Source organism: Asterias rubens, chromosome 2 (genome assembly GCF_902459465.1).
Source record: "Asterias rubens chromosome 2, eAstRub1.3, whole genome shotgun sequence".
Taxonomy (NCBI): Eukaryota; Metazoa; Echinodermata; class Asteroidea; order Forcipulatida; family Asteriidae; genus Asterias; species Asterias rubens.
This window is the reverse complement of record NC_047063.1, coordinates 17,134,819-17,152,172: the sequence shown is the minus strand read 5'-3', so window position 1 is coordinate 17,152,172 and position 17,354 is coordinate 17,134,819. Positions and strand designations below refer to the sequence as shown.

General features: G+C 38.9%; 1 protein-coding gene across 5 annotated transcripts in view; it reads right to left on the bottom strand.

Annotated features, from left to right (window-relative positions):
* Positions 1–3,478: 3,478 nt before the first annotated feature.
* LOC117304262 (receptor-type tyrosine-protein phosphatase delta-like) overlaps positions 3,479–17,354 on the bottom strand; it is a 110,644-nt gene continuing 96,768 nt past the window's right edge. For 4 of the 5 annotated variants that reach the window (XM_033788654.1, XM_033788655.1, XM_033788667.1 and 1 more), the window contains 10 exons: positions 14,216–14,230; positions 12,049–12,203; positions 10,821–10,956; positions 8,586–8,732; positions 8,080–8,250; positions 6,453–6,578; positions 6,188–6,322; positions 5,662–5,825; positions 4,877–5,012; positions 3,479–4,371 (listed from right to left, as the gene is read on the bottom strand). In XM_033788654.1, the coding sequence (XP_033644545.1) occupies positions 3,616–4,371; positions 4,877–5,012; positions 5,662–5,825; positions 6,188–6,322; positions 6,453–6,578; positions 8,080–8,250; positions 8,586–8,732; positions 10,821–10,956; positions 12,049–12,203; positions 14,216–14,230 (1,941 nt within the window). In that variant the 3' untranslated portion in view covers positions 3,479–3,615. The remainder of the gene's footprint in view (positions 4,372–4,876; positions 5,013–5,661; positions 5,826–6,187; positions 6,323–6,452; positions 6,579–8,079; positions 8,251–8,585; positions 8,733–10,820; positions 10,957–12,048; positions 12,204–14,215; positions 14,231–17,354) is intronic. The other variant, XM_033788661.1, reaches the window with a different exon arrangement.

Sequence of the window (17,354 nt, the reverse complement as noted above, 5' to 3'; positions counted from 1 at the left end):
TGTTTTGGTATCAACACCTCGCATACGATGTCACAAGTGCTAACAGCGCCCTCAACGAAATCAAAGCATGGTCTATCATTGGCTGGTAGTTGTGCATGACACTTAACACGCGTGTACATTTTCATGTTTGACCTCAACAAATGGCGGCTTATAGAAGGGGTCTATTGCAAACAGTTTCCGTTTCATAACCCTGTCACATTTATAAGTTTAAAAATAATAAATAAATGAGAAAACATCAACAAAACTTAAGCTGAACAGTTATACATTTACTTTACATGAACTGTAGATGTGACCTTAAAATAAACATTGTTTTTCCAGAAATTTGTTATCCCTTGTGATTATAATAAACATTCATATAATTATTAACATTATTCACACACAGATTTGTTACATGTCCAACAAATCTACTTTCATAAACAGTTCCTGCTGTCAAGGTTTGTACATCCATGTTTGGTTTTTACTTCTCAAATATTTACCTTAAAGGGTCTATGTACTTTTTGTAGGACAAAAAACACAATGTCCACAGATTTACATTAAACTTACAGTTTGAAGATAATGAAAGTAGAAAGCTTCCCTAAAAATATTACTTGCTCAGGTGCTGCAGTTTTTGAGAAATTAGTAAAACAATGTCAAGAAAATAATTATCGTCTCAGTGATCATGAGACGAAATCTTTTTAGCATGTGAAAACGTATTTTCATGACATTGTTTTACACATTTCTCAAAAACTACAGCACCTCAGCAAATAATATTTTCAGGAAAGCTTTCTACTATCATTATCTTCAAACGGTGTAAGTTTTATGTGAATCTGTGGACGTTGTGTTTTGTGTTACAAAAAGTACCCAAATCCTTTAAAGAAAAAATTTACACAATCACCTCGTTGAAAAATGGAGAAATAAATTTAACTAACAAAAATATATATTATGCATTATTTGATAAAGGAAGAGTAGCAACAGAGTAAAAAATTGAACAGCATTTACGAAGTATGATTATTATTTTAATTTTATTTTCTTTACAGGAACATTCCAAGACTTTTAGTCAGAGAGTTACTTTTCTTCTTGTATTAAGGAGGTCTTAGGTTTGAATCCCACTCTAGTCAATTTGCCTTTGTTCAACCCCCAAAATCATTTAAAATGTACCCGGTCAGTTTCCCTTGTGCCTATCTTGATATGTATTAAGAAATGGTAACTTTCTGAAGCAACAACAATTGTTTATCTTTATGACATTCTACTACGTGTGTCTTAACTTTAAAATTGCCAAGTTTTATGGCAATTCCAGACTTAATTGTTATAAAATCTGAATTGTATCTCTTTCGAACAATGTTCTTACTCCTCACCCAAGGGTTTTAGTATCAAATATTTGCTCTGAAAAGAAATTCATTGTGGACTTTGTCGAGAGAACAAAACTAAACCATTTATAAATTCATCTTAATCGATCACACACTAATATTAAAATTATTATAACACACAGGAGTCACTCCAATATACGCCATATCATTTTCATGTGCGATTGAAGCAAGATTTTGAAAAATATAAAAATCACAATTTTGACCTTAATCATTGCTCAGTCAGCTCGTTTCTCCCCCAATTCAACTAAGCCCATCCAAATCATCGGCCATTGTATCACAGAGGTGCTTACCGGTAAATAGAAAATTCTGCTTAACACATTTCTGCTGAGCAAAAGCGCACAGGATACTGACATGGTGCGACATGACTGGAAACCTAAATCTGGTAAGCATAATTGTTTTTGTGCTGAGCTTCTTCTTGTGTTTAAGAAGCTCTATGATAACGGGCCCAAGCGAGTACCTTTATGTGAAGGAAGAATCTGAAATTTCGTCGTCAACATGTATATAGGGGACTTGCAATAACCATTTTTGTTAACAGGGTAAGTGCTGAGCAAAGGCCTGGTAAAACTGGAATACGCATGAGAGCCATGAAGAAATTGAGTCCTGGGCCGAACGGTAAGCATTTGCGTGCATATTGTAGCAGAAAAATTTGCTTAAGCCTTAGGGTATTGCACAGGTTGGCAGAAAAATTAGGCGCCCATATTGCGTGTTTACCATGGATTTGCATTGTGATGTCATTTATTTTTGTGCGGTAAGCACTGGAAGGTTAGCATGTTTTTTGTGTGCTACAGTTAGCAGCGCTATGAAAAAGAGGTTGCACAGTAAGCACAAAATCGGCCGCTAAGCAGCTCTATGAAGTTGGGCCCTGGTGAGATCTACCAACGGAGTGATATGACTGTGAATCTTTTTAACAGAACTTCGGTGTAACGGTGTAACCAAGTTATCACTGATGCAACAAGATTAACATAATATTAAACACTTTTCACAAAAGAACCTGCCTGTTGTTTTGGGGAAAACTAAATTTCATCAAAATGAAAGCTATTAAAAATGACATGGCAATATAAAAGAGTCTGACACCCTTTGACATGGGAATTCAACAACAAATAAACACATATGGGGACCAGTCAACACCAATACTTACGGGGCATCAGGAATGACGGACTATAATTCATCTAGCATTTACGCAGCAACTTTGAGAACTATAAATTACATATCAGAAGCTAAACAAAATAGTTTTAAAACCACCAGGGAAGGTCGCCATACCTTTATCTGTGCATTGGCCTCTTTTAAGTATAATGCCCATTAGCAACACCCTTTAAACAACAACTGTAGCCGCCATTTTGGATACAGCCCAAGTTTTCGAGTCATACTTCCAGTGTCATGCTACAAAAAACATTGAGAAATAATCTTTTTAAAGAGGAAAACTATTATTTTTCCCATAAATAAGCACCTTTTTTTAATGAAAGTTGTAAAATCTAGATAAGTTACATAATCCTAGAAAGCAGGGAAATTCACATAAACTTAAGAAATACAAGCTACCAATGCTGTGCCCTGCAGTAAGACCCTGTTTAGTAACTTCTGAACAGACTTTGAGCTCATACCAATATGTGAATAACCCTTAAATAATAAATTAGACATGGAATGATTGGCTCACAACCTCTTAAGGAGTTTCTTTGGTATGATATCTCTCATGGTTGAAAAACAAAAACTTTCAGAGTGTTTATCTTTGCATATTTTAAGCGATGGATTTCATCATTCTTTAAACCTACTGTGTAGAATTGAGAGATGAGACATTTTTTACGTCATCATTGTGGAAATTATTCAAAATAGAGTGGCAATTCCTTCGCATAGTTAATGATTGTGACATTGAAAATCAACACATTTTGTTTAAGTTTGAACAAAAAGCTTTTTCAATTTAAATAGTTCATCAGTTAACTGAAATAAGTTACATTTATCATGACCATTTTGGATTTAAATGAAACTAAAAGCTGAAATATTTCTTGCCACATTAAAAAATTAATTTAAATCAGCATTTTGTTTTTTTCTGCACACAAAAAATAATCTTGCTCCATAACGCAAATTAATTAATACAATTTTAGGACATCAAATCCTCATAACTGGTTTTTAAAATTGTGTCCACACATCAATAATATAAAAAAAAAAAAAAATCGTCACTTTATATTAACATAATTACAGGGAAAGCAGTTGTCAAGTGATGGACAATACAACGATGCAGTCACATGACAAATCACATGACTTCTGACATGACCTATCACATACGTGTCTCCTCAGACTTGGTGCTGTGATTTCCAAGCGACTCCCTGCTGCGCGATTTGAACTTCGTCGAGCCACCAAACCGGTAATCCGGCGTGGACATTTCAGTGTTTTCGTGATTGGCGCCTGGCGCAAGATGGCCCATGAGGGCGATAGTCTCTCCGTCCTCCATGTGAACCGAGTTGTGCTTATCATTCTGTAAATGATCCTGCAAATTCAAATGGATATCTGGAACAACTGTGGTGTCGGAGACCGTGCTGGGGGTTCCGTTCCCTAACCGTACCTCTGGGTCCATACTTGCGTCCACCTCCGTTCCGCTGAGCCCTTTGTCGTACTTCTCCGCGATGTCGTACACCTCGGGGTTAGAGTCCTTGGGGGAGTCATTAGGAGGTGTAACCTCAAGGGCGTTCGTGTTGGTGATGCTCAGATTTGTCGGTTTGCGTTTCTCAGACTTCGTCCGCCGATGCCAGAACTTTAACGGGCGCTGGTTACGCTGTGTCCCCGTGCTGGCTAGAGTCTGGCTGCGGGCTCGGTACCAGTTGTCGCTGTCGAGTGAACTGTTTCTCGCTGAGTCTGACATCTGTCGTAGATTACTGCTTTCAGGCACAGCCGTCATGTAGCGCGCATTTTGCCAGTCCTTGTTGTTTTCTGTTTCGTTACCAAGACGAGGCATAGATTGCACCTTGAAGCTTTTCATTTGCTGTTCTGCGAGATACACACTCTGAAGTGCACGGTACACAAAATGGTATTCATCCTACGCAAAATCAAAATGGTACACTTATTAGAAAAAAAATGGTAAATCCAATTTTCTATAAAGCTACAAAAAGCTACTAGCTGCACAGCCATTGGTAGGATCCTTTTGGGGAACATGATACAAAAATAGTAAGGTGAACAAATAAATGTGATGACACAAGGAGCAGAGGGTGCTTGATGAAACAAGGCAGACAAAATAGGGCACAATTCATGGCTGGTTGCTAACGGATGCCATCTTGGTATTCATCTTCGTTGAGGGCGCCGCAAATCACTATAGACCTTTCCATTGTTGATAAACAAACCAAACTGGGACAACCAAGTTATGGTGTAACACTCAATTGTGTTAACAGATGTTTTAACAAAATTCAATATTTTCTGGTGTTCGTTTCATCAGCATTTTACTCAAGTTTCACCTAAACACTAAGGACCTACCAACCCAACCTCGACCCATTACAGTATCCCCTGTGTGACAAAGGCTAAAGATCAAAGGTCACTTAAATACCCACCTTAGCTGTGAACATCCTGGGTCTCTTGTTAGCGTAGAGTTTGATTGTTTTGTACACATCAACACTGCCCTCTATGGTAAGCTCTTGATGCAATGTGAATAGAGCGCAGAACGTTCCTGCAGTTCGACCTCCAAATCTAAAGGTTGATAAAAAATAGTAATGTTACCAACCAAGATTGCCAAGATGGAAACCAGTGAAAGATTTGTATAAACAACATGACCATGTTGCGTTAACAATATTCAAAAGACATTATATAGCGTGTTACAACCTAAATGTAAACAGGTATCAGTATAACTTTTTTTTTCTTTCCAGTCTGATCAGCAGAGTGTGGGTTCGAATCCCCAGCTGTGACACTTGTGTCCTTGAGCAAGACACCTCACCATTGCTTCATCCTTCGGATGGGACGTTAAGCCGTTGGTCCCATGTGTTAATTACGCATGTAAAAGAACCCAGTGCACTTATCGACAAGAGAAGGGGTTCGCCCCGGTGTTCTTGGTCCGATCGGCAGCAAATTGCGCCACCGCACCTTGTAAGACATTACATGGTGCTATCAGAATTAGGTCTCATTATTCAAACGTAGTCCAAAATCTTACAGGAAATACTGTTTGTTACAGCGCCAGGAGCACCATTGAGCGACGGACATGTGCGCTATATGCACCATAGATCTGTTTATGATGAATATGATGTGCATATATATGCAGTACTACTACTACTAGTACCTAGTGTGGTAAACCATAGACTCGATATAAGAAGCCACTATTATTTATTATTTATTTTTTAGATACCTGTCGTGCACTGTGATTGGGCCGACTACGTCTTTGTTGATTTGTGCCAGCATCGTACTTCTTTCCTCCAGTGCGTATATGAGGTCAAAGGCCGTATGGAGTGGGGAGCAGCTGTCTGGCCAATAGCTACAATGGTACTGCTTCACTGTTAGCTGGTCCTCATCCTAGAGAAACAAACATAGAAGATGATAAGGAGTGTGGGTTCGAATCCCGGTCATAACACTTCTATCCGTGAGCAAGATACTTGACTATAATTGCTTCTCTTCATCACCCAGGGGGTATAAATGGGTACCTGCGAGGGAAGAGGTTGATATTGTGTTTGAAAAAACCTTTGGCAGGGAGATGAGAAAGAATAAAGAGTTGCTATTAGCCCAATTACCAGGCACTAATATAAAGCGCATTGAGACAGTTATTGTACATGTAAAATGCACTTTTCAAAAACAACTTAGTATTATTGTCATCTGTCGAAATACTTTTAATCATTTCTAAACAACATGGGCATTTTCACGACCAAATCCTGATTTACCTGTGAGCAGCTGAGTAGAAATTCCCTTGTGATGAAGGACATATTGGAGTGCTCCTCATCGCAAAGCGTTACTTTCATCGTTCCGATCGTCAACGATTCACCCTTATTGGTCGGCCAGTAGATTGGTGTATCCTCCTAGAAATTACACAAAAATCACATTTGTCTTTCCAAGTGCTTTCCATACATTTGTTACCATTTTTCATACAAGAAATATATATCTTTGTTATTCCAATTATAACTTCCATGTACATGTACTTGACTTTACCTCGTCTTTATCTGTCAGCATAACGATGGTAGTGGAGTTACCTTCCCACAGCATCCTCCAGAATTCACACATAGTCTCCTTCATTGGGTACTGGGTTACGATGAACTCCTTGTTTCGACGATAACCCTACAAAGACAAATCAACATCCTCTAATTGGTTGATATCACAAAAATGTCTACTTATTGAACCAGAACTTAAACACAATGAAGTGCTTGTGTATACATTTTTCGGACCACTTTGGTCCAATGTACATTGCTTGTACTAACCACTCCCACAGTGTGGGGTGCACTTACAAGCGCCTCTCATTGTTTCTATTGGGGGAGTAAAAAAAAGGACAAATGATGAACTCCTTATTTTGGCGATCAACAACCTCTTATTGGTGGATATCACAAAAATGTCTGCTTATTGAACCAGAATATGAACCAGAACTTAAACACAATGAAGTGCTTGTGTATACATTTTTCGGACCACTTTGGTCCAATGTACATTGCTTGTACTAACCACTCCCAAAGTGTGGGGTGCACTTACAAGCGCCTCTCATTGTTTCTATTGGGGGAGTAAAAAAAAGGACAAACGATGAACTCCTTATTTCGGCGATAACCCTACAAAGACAAATCAACAACCTCTAATTGTCGGATATCACAAAAATGTCTGCTTATTGAACCAGAATATGAACCAGAACTTAAACACATTGAAGTGCTTGTGCATACATTTTTCGGACCACTTTGGTCCAAGGTACATTGCTTGTACTAACCACTCCCACAGTGCGGGACGCACTTACAAGCGCCTCTGATTGTTTCTATTGGGGGAGTAAAAAAAAGGACAAACGATGAACTCCTTATTTCGGCGATAACTCTACAAAGACAAATCAACATCCTCTAATTGGTGGACATCACAATCATTTAAGAACCCCTTAACAGAACTAGAGCTCAAGCACAAACTCGCTACTTATTGAACCAAAATCCACACACATTGGAGCGATACATGTAGGTAGTTTGTACTAGATCGTGCAAGTCTCAGGGATATTTGTACAATTTTCTTACCACTGTGGTCCAATGAACATTGCTTGTTCTGACCCCTTGCATAATCCACAGCAAACTGAGACGCGCCTATCCTGTCTACCATTTGGGGAGTCTTAAAATACCTGAAGGAATTTAAATCCCCAAAATGCCAGAAATGGTAGACATGCATTTTCCAGAGGTGCGTTCCGCATCGTGCAAGGGGTCAATACTCCTTTGTTCTTTTACACTGCAGCCCAGCCTCAAACACGTTTTTGTGTGGAGCATGCTCTCATTAAATTCTTAATATTAGTTGATACGACGTAGTATTTGGAACAGCTTTGTGTACATATTATTATCATAATAAATAAATAGTAATAATAATAATTTATTTTTGATAATACAGCAAGATTATATTGTAAAATAAGACCAACAAAAATACAAACAATGAGATAAAACAACAACACAACTATGAGACACACCAATACGAGTCAATCAACAATATCACAACACACAAAAAAATGCAATAAATAAAAAAAATACAAAGATTCAATAATAATGTCCTATAAAAAGAAAAGTTTTGAGTTGAGTTTTAAAAAATACCAAAGTTGATGTGTTATTGTTCTTACCTGTAGGAAGGAAGCATTGATGTAGTCGGAGCTCTCCTGTCCAGCAACCCCGGAGATGGACACTCGATTCCTCTCAATTGGAAGCAGCTCATTCTTACGGTTCTTGCCGCGGTTTAGAACGTGACGCGCTTTGGCAAACTCATAATCTCGGATCTTCTGATGTGTTATGAACTGCAAAGTGAGATGGGTGAAAACAGAATTTTAAAAGAGACTGATGCAACTGTTACATAAATCACTCAATAACGATTGAAACATTCCCATAAGTTTGTAACAATTATGTAGTTAGGTAAGAAAATCTCTTTTGAGTAGTGTTGGTTCTGGAAAAAAACACAGTGGATGACTCAATGCTTTGATCTTTATGCTCTGATGGTCTTTAGAATGGTGAAGAGGATAACTAAGCATAGGTGATTCTATGTGACTGTGGCGTGGCAGACATCGATCCCAACTCAAGCATGTGGCAATGCGACAACTTGGGTTGACTGAGATAGATAGATGTTGTAACTCACCTTAAAGTGATCGTTGAGTAACACCTTCCCATGCTCATCAGGGAGAGTCATCCTGTCCGTGTATTGTCTCAAATCACACGCCTGTACCTTGGTGTTACCAGCTTTTAACCACTCGAGGAGAACGTCGTGGATGAACACGTACTGTTCCTATTTAGGCATGACAACAACAAGATTAGCAAATTTAATATGTACATTCTGTAACAGCAACCAAAACATTGTCAACATAATACTAATTAGCAAATTAAACATCACCGTTAACAATGTACATTCTGTAACAGCAACCAAAACATTGTCAACATAATACTAATAAACAATAATAATAACAACCCAATTTTATACAGCGCCTGGTCACTGGGCCTTAAATCATTCCATAAACCATCTCAGCTCCCTTGTGGGGAGTATACAGCCGTGTGCAACATTAATATGTGCTACTCGGCTAAATCAATCACAAGAACCATCTCTGCCCTCACAGGTACCCAATTACCCATGGGTGGAGAGAAGCAATTATAGTTAAGTATCTTGCTCAGGGACACGAAGTGTCACGACCGGGTAAGACTCCACACTCTGCTAAACAGAAGCACCAGAGCTTGGGTTCGGTGCTCTTATCCGCTTGGCCAGGGGTGGATTTCACAAAGGTAGTCCTAACTTAGGACTAGTCCCAGGCAATGCTAAGAGATAGGACTAATCCTTAGTTAGGACCAGTAACTCATCCTAACTTAGGACTAGTCCCAGGCAATGCTAAGAGATAGGACTAGTCCTAAGTTAGGACCAGTAACTCATCCTAACTTAGGACTAGTCCTAGGCAATGCTAAGAGATAGGACTAGTCCTAAGTTAGGACCAGTAACTCATCCTAACTTAGGACTGGTCCTATCTCTTAGCATTGCCTAGGACTAGTCCTAAGTTAGGACTACCTTTGTGAAATCCACCCCTGGACACCCTAAATAGCATACATATCCCAACAACAAATAGCAAAGTAGCCTCAACAATAGCATAATCAACCACAAAATATATATCATGGTCAATTTTCACAAACAAGTTTATGGGGAATTTCCAAAGGTGGCACTTAGGCCAAAACCAGGGGCAACAGAGGCCTACCAAAACTTGACGTACAATCTAAGAGATTCAAATTTAGCATTCACTTTTGAAAGAATAAGACACAGTAGTATGTAACAGCATTTAGTAAAGCACCCTTTTCCAGCGGTAGCAAAGCGCTACAACAGAGCAAATGGAAAGGTGGCACCCAGGCCAAAACCAGGGGGCAACAGAGGCCTACCAAAACTTGACGTACAATCTAAGAGATTCAAATTTAGCATTCCCTTTTGAAAGAATAAGACACAGTAGTATGTAACAGCATTTAGTAAAGCACCCTTTTCCAGCGGTAGCAAAGCGCTACAACAGAGCAAATGGAAAAACCACAGAGGAAACTTATTAAACAAACAAGTGTTTTTATATTGTATGCCATGTTTTAATAATGTCCATCTGCAATGCCCTTTATTGTCTCTTCTTAAATTCTGCCGTCGATTTCACAAAGAGTTAGGACTCGTCTTATCTCGAGTTAGGACGAGTTGTTAGGACGAGTAACTCGTCCTAACTTAGGATTAATCTTAAGGTCTGCATGCTACAGTGCAGGGTTGGGACTCGTCCTAAGTCCTAAGATTAGTCTTAAGTTAGGAAGAGTTTTGTGAAATTGACGGCAGGAGATGAACTTGGTAGTAATTTAGTTTACTTTTTAAAAATCCATCAGGGGTGCTACTTTTCTTTTCTTTTCTTTTTTCTCTCTCCTAATTGTATGTACATGTTTTTGTTTTCTTTACTGTTCTTATTGTCTGTTATTGAATTTTTACCTGTGAAATTAATAAATGAAATGAAATGAAATGAAAGTGTGTTTTAAGATGCTTATTGAACTGGGAAATTGAAGTCACATTGGCTAATGAAGGAGGTATTGAGATTTCCTATTTACTACCTTATGGAGACCAAGGACAAAACAAAAGAAGGGAAAATAAAAGGACTCCATTGGGAAATTCTAAAGACCTGGGTGCTCCACAAGGAATGTTGTGTACAAAGTCGTTGGGAAGATCTACAGTACAGTGGACAATGGAAAGAACAAAAGATGTCTCCACAGGGATGCAAAACAGGGGAATGTGTGTTTCAGAGTGTAGGAGCAGTGCACGAGAAAGAACAAGACGCCATTCAAATTGACCACACAAAATGTCTGATTGGAGATGTGTACCAACCTCAGTCTGCACCAAGTAGTTCCTTTGAGTACGTATTCTCTTGAGGAACCCAAAGACATTGACTTTATGCTCCTTCTGCATCTGCTTCAGCATGCTGTCAATCACGATGTATGTGCCTGTACGACCAACTCCAGCACTGTAAGAGCAGGAAAACAGGTGCAAACAACAGGTATATTTAATAGATGTCAAATTTGCATCGGGATACAGAGTATCAATTTTGGTTATCACCCATACATATACAACAATGTGTGTTAGCACGGTACACTCAGTACTTTCCCCGAGTTCTGTGAAAAAAATTGCAGACATAGGCCTATAACTCAGATGGGATTTGAACCCACGACGTTTACAATCCTATAGAGCAGTGTCATACCAACTAGACCACCGAGATTGCTTGGTAGCTAGAGGCAGTTTGAATCCTATCCTATCAATTCTAAAACCAGAATGAATATAAATCACTAAAACTAGCCAAGAAACCAATGGAGAGAAGACGGGGAAGGTAGTTTCAGTTTAGGAAAACCCAGAGATTTATTCAAGCGAAAACCCACACAGTCAAAGGTGTACAGACTGAAAACACATTTGACATAGTGCCCCCGATAAGATTGGAACTGGGCTCCTAGAAGTGAAAAGTGAGGAAAGCTACCACTACACCAACCCGGCCACCCAAAGTGACTGGGGTGCAATCTGCCGACAACCATGTCAGAATCTAGTGCTTGTAGGGCGCTTGTAATGCGCTAAGTACGCGCGTGTTGTAAAAAGTAAAATTTTCTACGCAAGCAACTTTAAATGAATCATGTTTGTAGAAGGTCACCTTAAACTGAGTACAGTTAGACATGTACAAGATCAAAGAAGAATAAGAGGGGACCAGTTGTTCTATGGTTGATGACTGTTTTGATAGCGCACACTGCGTACGTCTCGTCTCGAACACAGAATCTGTCTGTATCTGTACTTCGCAGAAACCAAAACTAGCATAAACGCGACGAGTGAGAGAGAGGGTGTACGTGTAGATTGCTTATTTGGAGGAGAGAGGACTGCGCCTAAGGAGGGATTTGAAAGAGTCTACTGTGACTCAGCTTAATTGAACGACGTTTGAATGGATCAACTACAAGCCTAAAATACCCAATATATTTGGATATGTAAAAGTCACACTTCCAGGGGTTATGACTGAGCAATGCATTCTGGTGCGGTGATATCATACACCACTGGGAATGACGTTAGCAATCCTCCATACCTGCAATGGACAACCATTGGGCCAGCATCAGGTGGATTGGTAGCAGATGACTTCTGAACGAATGCAAGCACTGGTATGGTATACGATGGTACTCCATGGTCTGGCCAATCGGTGTAGTGGAACTGGGTTATTCGGCGCTCAGGGGCCTTCCCATGCTGTAAAGAAACAGAAACAAATTCCTTATTAAATTGTGTTCAAATAAATAATCACACTGGAACAATGAAAGTAAGGTCTGTGGACTGTGCAAGTCTCGGGCGAGTCCAAAACAAGAAAACTAAAAAATAAACATTAATTAATTTTTGCTAGAAAACAAATACTTTTTTTTTCTATTAAATAAAATATTATTTTCAAACTCTTTTTACACAAAATTCTTTTAAAAAAAAAACCTTGCAATGCGTCATAAAACACTTTCAATTTAAATATAATACAAATAGTTTTCAAAACTAACACTGACACAAAATTAAAGGGAAGGCACGCGTTTAAGGTAATTCCTCACTAAAATATTAAAAGACTTCTAGCCAGAAGTATTTGATTCCTATCTGAAAGCACACACATTTGTCCAAATTAAGGGTGTTTTTTCTGTCATCATTTTCTCGCAACTTCGATGACCAATTTAGCTAAAATTTTAACAGGCTTGTTATTTTATGCTTACGATGGAATACACCAACTGAGAAGACTGGTCTTTGACAATTACCAAACATGTACCTTCCCTTTAAAACTTAGGGGCCCAGATGCTTATTTTATAGAATCCCCGGCTGTCAGTCAAGTTTATACCTATGCATGAGACTTGCACAGGCTATATATTGTGTATAATGAATGACACATGCTTAAGTGATAGACATTTCTTGATGTGGCTTGCCTTACAAAGATGTGCCTGTTTCTACTTGATGAAAGTGATGAAGGTACTAGATATTAAACTCAAACCTAACTCAAACATTGGTATAAATGCAGCTCCTGAATCAAGATTAAGAATTATATTTCATTCACATGAAAAGAAAAAGTAGATTTTATGAAAAGAAAGGGTATTAAACATGATTTCATTCACTTTCTGAACAATCACTACACTTACGGTAGTCTTGATGCAGAACAATCACTACACTTACGGTAGTCTTGATGCAGACGTTTCTCGTTTCGGACTAAGTCAGGTGAGTCGTCGGTGCCGGCGCTGTCGGTGAGTTGGCCGCGGTGTGTGTGAAAGGGAAACAAGAAACGTCTTGCACCAAGACTACACTTACGGCTACAATAATTCCAGGTTTAATGTCACAATCGTCAGCTTTATACCCTTTACAGACTTAACCCAAGCTACTGACACTGTACCATCACTTTGTATTTTTATGAACTCTTCAGAGAAATTAACTTTCTGAGTTGTATCTCCATACACAAAGACAAGGGTGAATTAAGTAAATATCATACTTTTATTGTTTTTAATTTATTTTAGTTTTTTTTTTTTTTTTTTTTTTTTTTTTTTTTTCAGAAAGAAAAAAAGAAGACAAATAACCCTCAAGACAAAATTCAATCGATTCTCCATATAACAAAAAAACAAACAAAACAAAATTAGAAAGAAAAAGACCCCTTCCCCTTAAAATTTCAACCAAAACACACAACTCTGAAGCTGCAAGTTATCTTCGAAATGACAGAGAACATGTCATCGTGGAAAAGATTGTCAAATCATCATGACCCATCCCTGCAATGACCTTTTTCAGACTGAAAGGTAACTATAGTTCAATCCAAAACAACAACCGCTTATTGGTAAGGCCACTTACACACCCTACAGTCCCCAATAAAACAAGGTTTCAAACATAAAAGCTTACATTTTCCCATCATACTCTAACAAGGAAAAGGAAATATCAATTAGCAAACATACAGGAGTACATGGGGGGACAATGACTAGTACAACAAATCACATTCATCGTGGCTCAACACTAAATTGACACAGCCACACACATGGAAATTACATCTGACAACTCACAACACATGCTTCACAAGTGCATTGCCTGATCTTTTTACTACAGTGACAACACAAATCTTTACGTTTCCCTTTAGAAAAGAGCGAGGAGTTGGGAGGATTATGGGCGATGGGGAAGGAATTACGGGAGGGGGTATGGGGGGGGGGGGGGTTACAAACACCCATGCAGTACTGAAAACCACATTAAACATCAAGACCTACTGTATTATTTAAGTCCTGTTGGTAGTGATTGAAGCCAGGGGAGAGAAGGGAAAAAGTAGAATAAATGTTAAGATCAGAAATTGTTTGAGAGGGGTGTGAGGTAATGAAGTCTCTTCAACTGGTACCAAATACCCAAAACTGGGCACAAAACCCACAGTTCCACCCAATAGTTCCCATCTTGAGTTGTCATTTCTTGTACACTTGTTATATGAGGCGGTAAACCACAAGGGAAACTGACTGGGTTACTTTTCAGTAGTTTTGAGCTGAACACAGAATTATTTATAGGCCGATCCATTAGGCTCTGCACACGGCGCAAATGTGAGCAAGAATTTGTGAGCCTCTCCAATGCCATTCTGCACAACTCCGCCGTGTGCGCCAAGCATACACGCACGCATGTCGGACTTTATTTGTCTGACTTTTGGTTGCGCAATGGACTGTGATTGGTCAATACGCAATGGGGCGGAGCTTAATGGATCGGTCTATTAGAGCAGGACTTGAATCAGCGAACTCTCAATATAAAACTCTACCAACATGGAACAAGTTTGAGTGCGCACATTTAGTCCACTAGTGGTCGACCACAGACTAGCAACGCACATGCGCAGTGACGTACTCACCAGAACGACTCATTTGGTAGTCTAGTCAACCTTCCACCTTTTCGCTAAAGTGTCACTGGTTCCCCTCTGCGCTTAACACATGTTAGAATGGAACATGCGGTTGGGACCAGTGAAGAAACCATGTGCTCGAGGCTGGTTCCAAATGGTCGACCACCGTTGTCAACCAATGGTCGACCAGCCTGGGTTCGAGTCAAAATGGTCAACCTTTAGTTAACCATTGTGCCCACTCAAACTTGCTCTGCGCTATCCTTGCCCTAATAGGGAGACCACAAATATTAAAACTTAGCTTGCTCAGTTGGTAGAGCACTGGCGAGTTCAAGTCTAGCTCTAGTCAACTTTCCCTTTTTAAACCCCAAACTTGCAAGTTGAGAGCTGACAAAATAGATTTCCTTTCATCATAACCTTGGTTTGAGAGAGTAAATTCAGGTAGACTAAAACTATCGAGTGGGGGAGTTTGAAGCCACTTTTGTAACCATGCAAAAGACAGCAACAATACTTTTTAGTCTGCGGAATTAAACTTTCCCTGTGATCGAGAAAATCAATGCACCAGACATTATTGAAACATAACTGGCAGTCGTCATAGCTTCACAGGGAATTTAAAAATCCCTGGTAAACCTGAACGTACGCAAATCCACCACCCATTCATCAAGGTCCAATGATTCACTCCCTAATGACACCAGTATACATGTACCAGACAGCATTGAAGTACGTCCTTTGACGTCACAACTCAAAAGGTCATAATTCTATTACAAGACTATACCAACAAATGTACACGAGGTGTGGCACCCGTACTACCTTAAACCCAGACACTGTACCCAAAGTGGGTATATTCACAATGGCATGGTAGAACATGTCTAGACTGGTCCCATGTTCATATCCTGTCGGGCACATACATGTGTATACAGGGTCTGGGTGCAGCACGTAATGAATACTGTGGATCAAATGGCCTTGCGCGTACACATACGTAAGTCAGTCGCATACATAAGTCAGTCGCAGAGTAATTTGTCAACACGAATTCACATGAATGTTGAACAATTTTGATTTTTTTTTTTTTCTGAAACTGGAAAGTTATTCCAGGGAAAACCATGCCTTAAAGACAGTGGGCACTATTGGTAATTGTCAAAGACCAGTCTTCTCACTCGGTGTATCTAAACATATGCATAAAATAACAAACCTGTGGAAATTTGAGCTCAATAGGGCGTCAAGTTGTGAGATATAAATGAAATAAAAAACACCCTTGTCACACGCAGTTGTGTGTTTTTAAATGCTTGATTTCGAGACCTCAAATTCTAAACTTGGGGTCTCGAAATCAAATTCGTGGAAAACTACTTCTTTCTCGAAAACTATGTCACTTCTCAGAGGGAGCCGTTTCTCACAATACTTGATACTGTCAACCTCTCCTCATTACTTGTTACCAAGTGAGGTTTTATGCTGATAATTATTTTGAGTAATTACCAACAGTGTCCACTGCCTTTAAAGTAGGTACTGAAAGCCTATTCCACATAGCATCCCCCTGCGGAAGGTGAGGAAAAATACCACTCTGCCAACCCAATCGCAACAGATTACAAACACACACATGTACGTACATGTACATGTACATGTACATGTACATGTACATGTACATGTACATGTACATGTACGTACATGTACATGTACATGTACATGTACATACATGTACATGTACATGTAGGTGCAAAAGAGTGAAAGTAATTTATTTATTAGCGTTCAGACGGTGGTTAAAGAATAATCATAACCATATTTTATTTAGGTAACCCAACATGAACTGCAAACCTTCACTAACCAAATAGCTACAAGCAACTAACAGACAACATTGAATTCAAAAGTAAATTAACAATTTAAATTGGTATAAAAACAGATCATGCAGGTTGATAGTATCCGTGCTCTTCAAGTTGATTTGAAGAACTCATTGTTTTGCTTGTGGTTAATACAAAGGAAAGGAATTGATGGAAGGTTAAAGGCAGTGGACACTTTGGTAAAGACTAAAAATAATAATTAGGGGAGAGGTTGATAGTATAAAAAAGTGTGAGAAACGGCTCCCTCTGAAGTGATGTAGTTTTCGAGAAAGAAGTAATTTTCCACGAGTTTGATTTCGAGACCTCAGATTTAGAATTTGAGGTCTCGAAATCAATCATCTGAAAGCACAAAACTTTGTGTGACAGGGATGTTTTTTCTTTCATAGTTATCTCACAACTTCAACGACCAATTGAGCTCAAATTTTCACAGTTTTTGTATGCATACATGTTGAGATACACCAAGTGAGAAGACTGGTCTTTGACAATTTCCAATAGTATAGTGTCCAGTGTCTTTAAACACGGTATTTCCACTAGAGTATCATATCTCCATTAAAGGCAGTAATTGGTAATTACTCAAAATAATTATCATCATAAAACCTTTCTTGGTAACGAGTAATAGGGAGTGGTTGATAGTATAAAACATTGTGAGAAACAGCTCCCTCTGAAGGGACGTAGTTTTCGAGAAAGAAGAAATTTTCCACGAATTTGAGT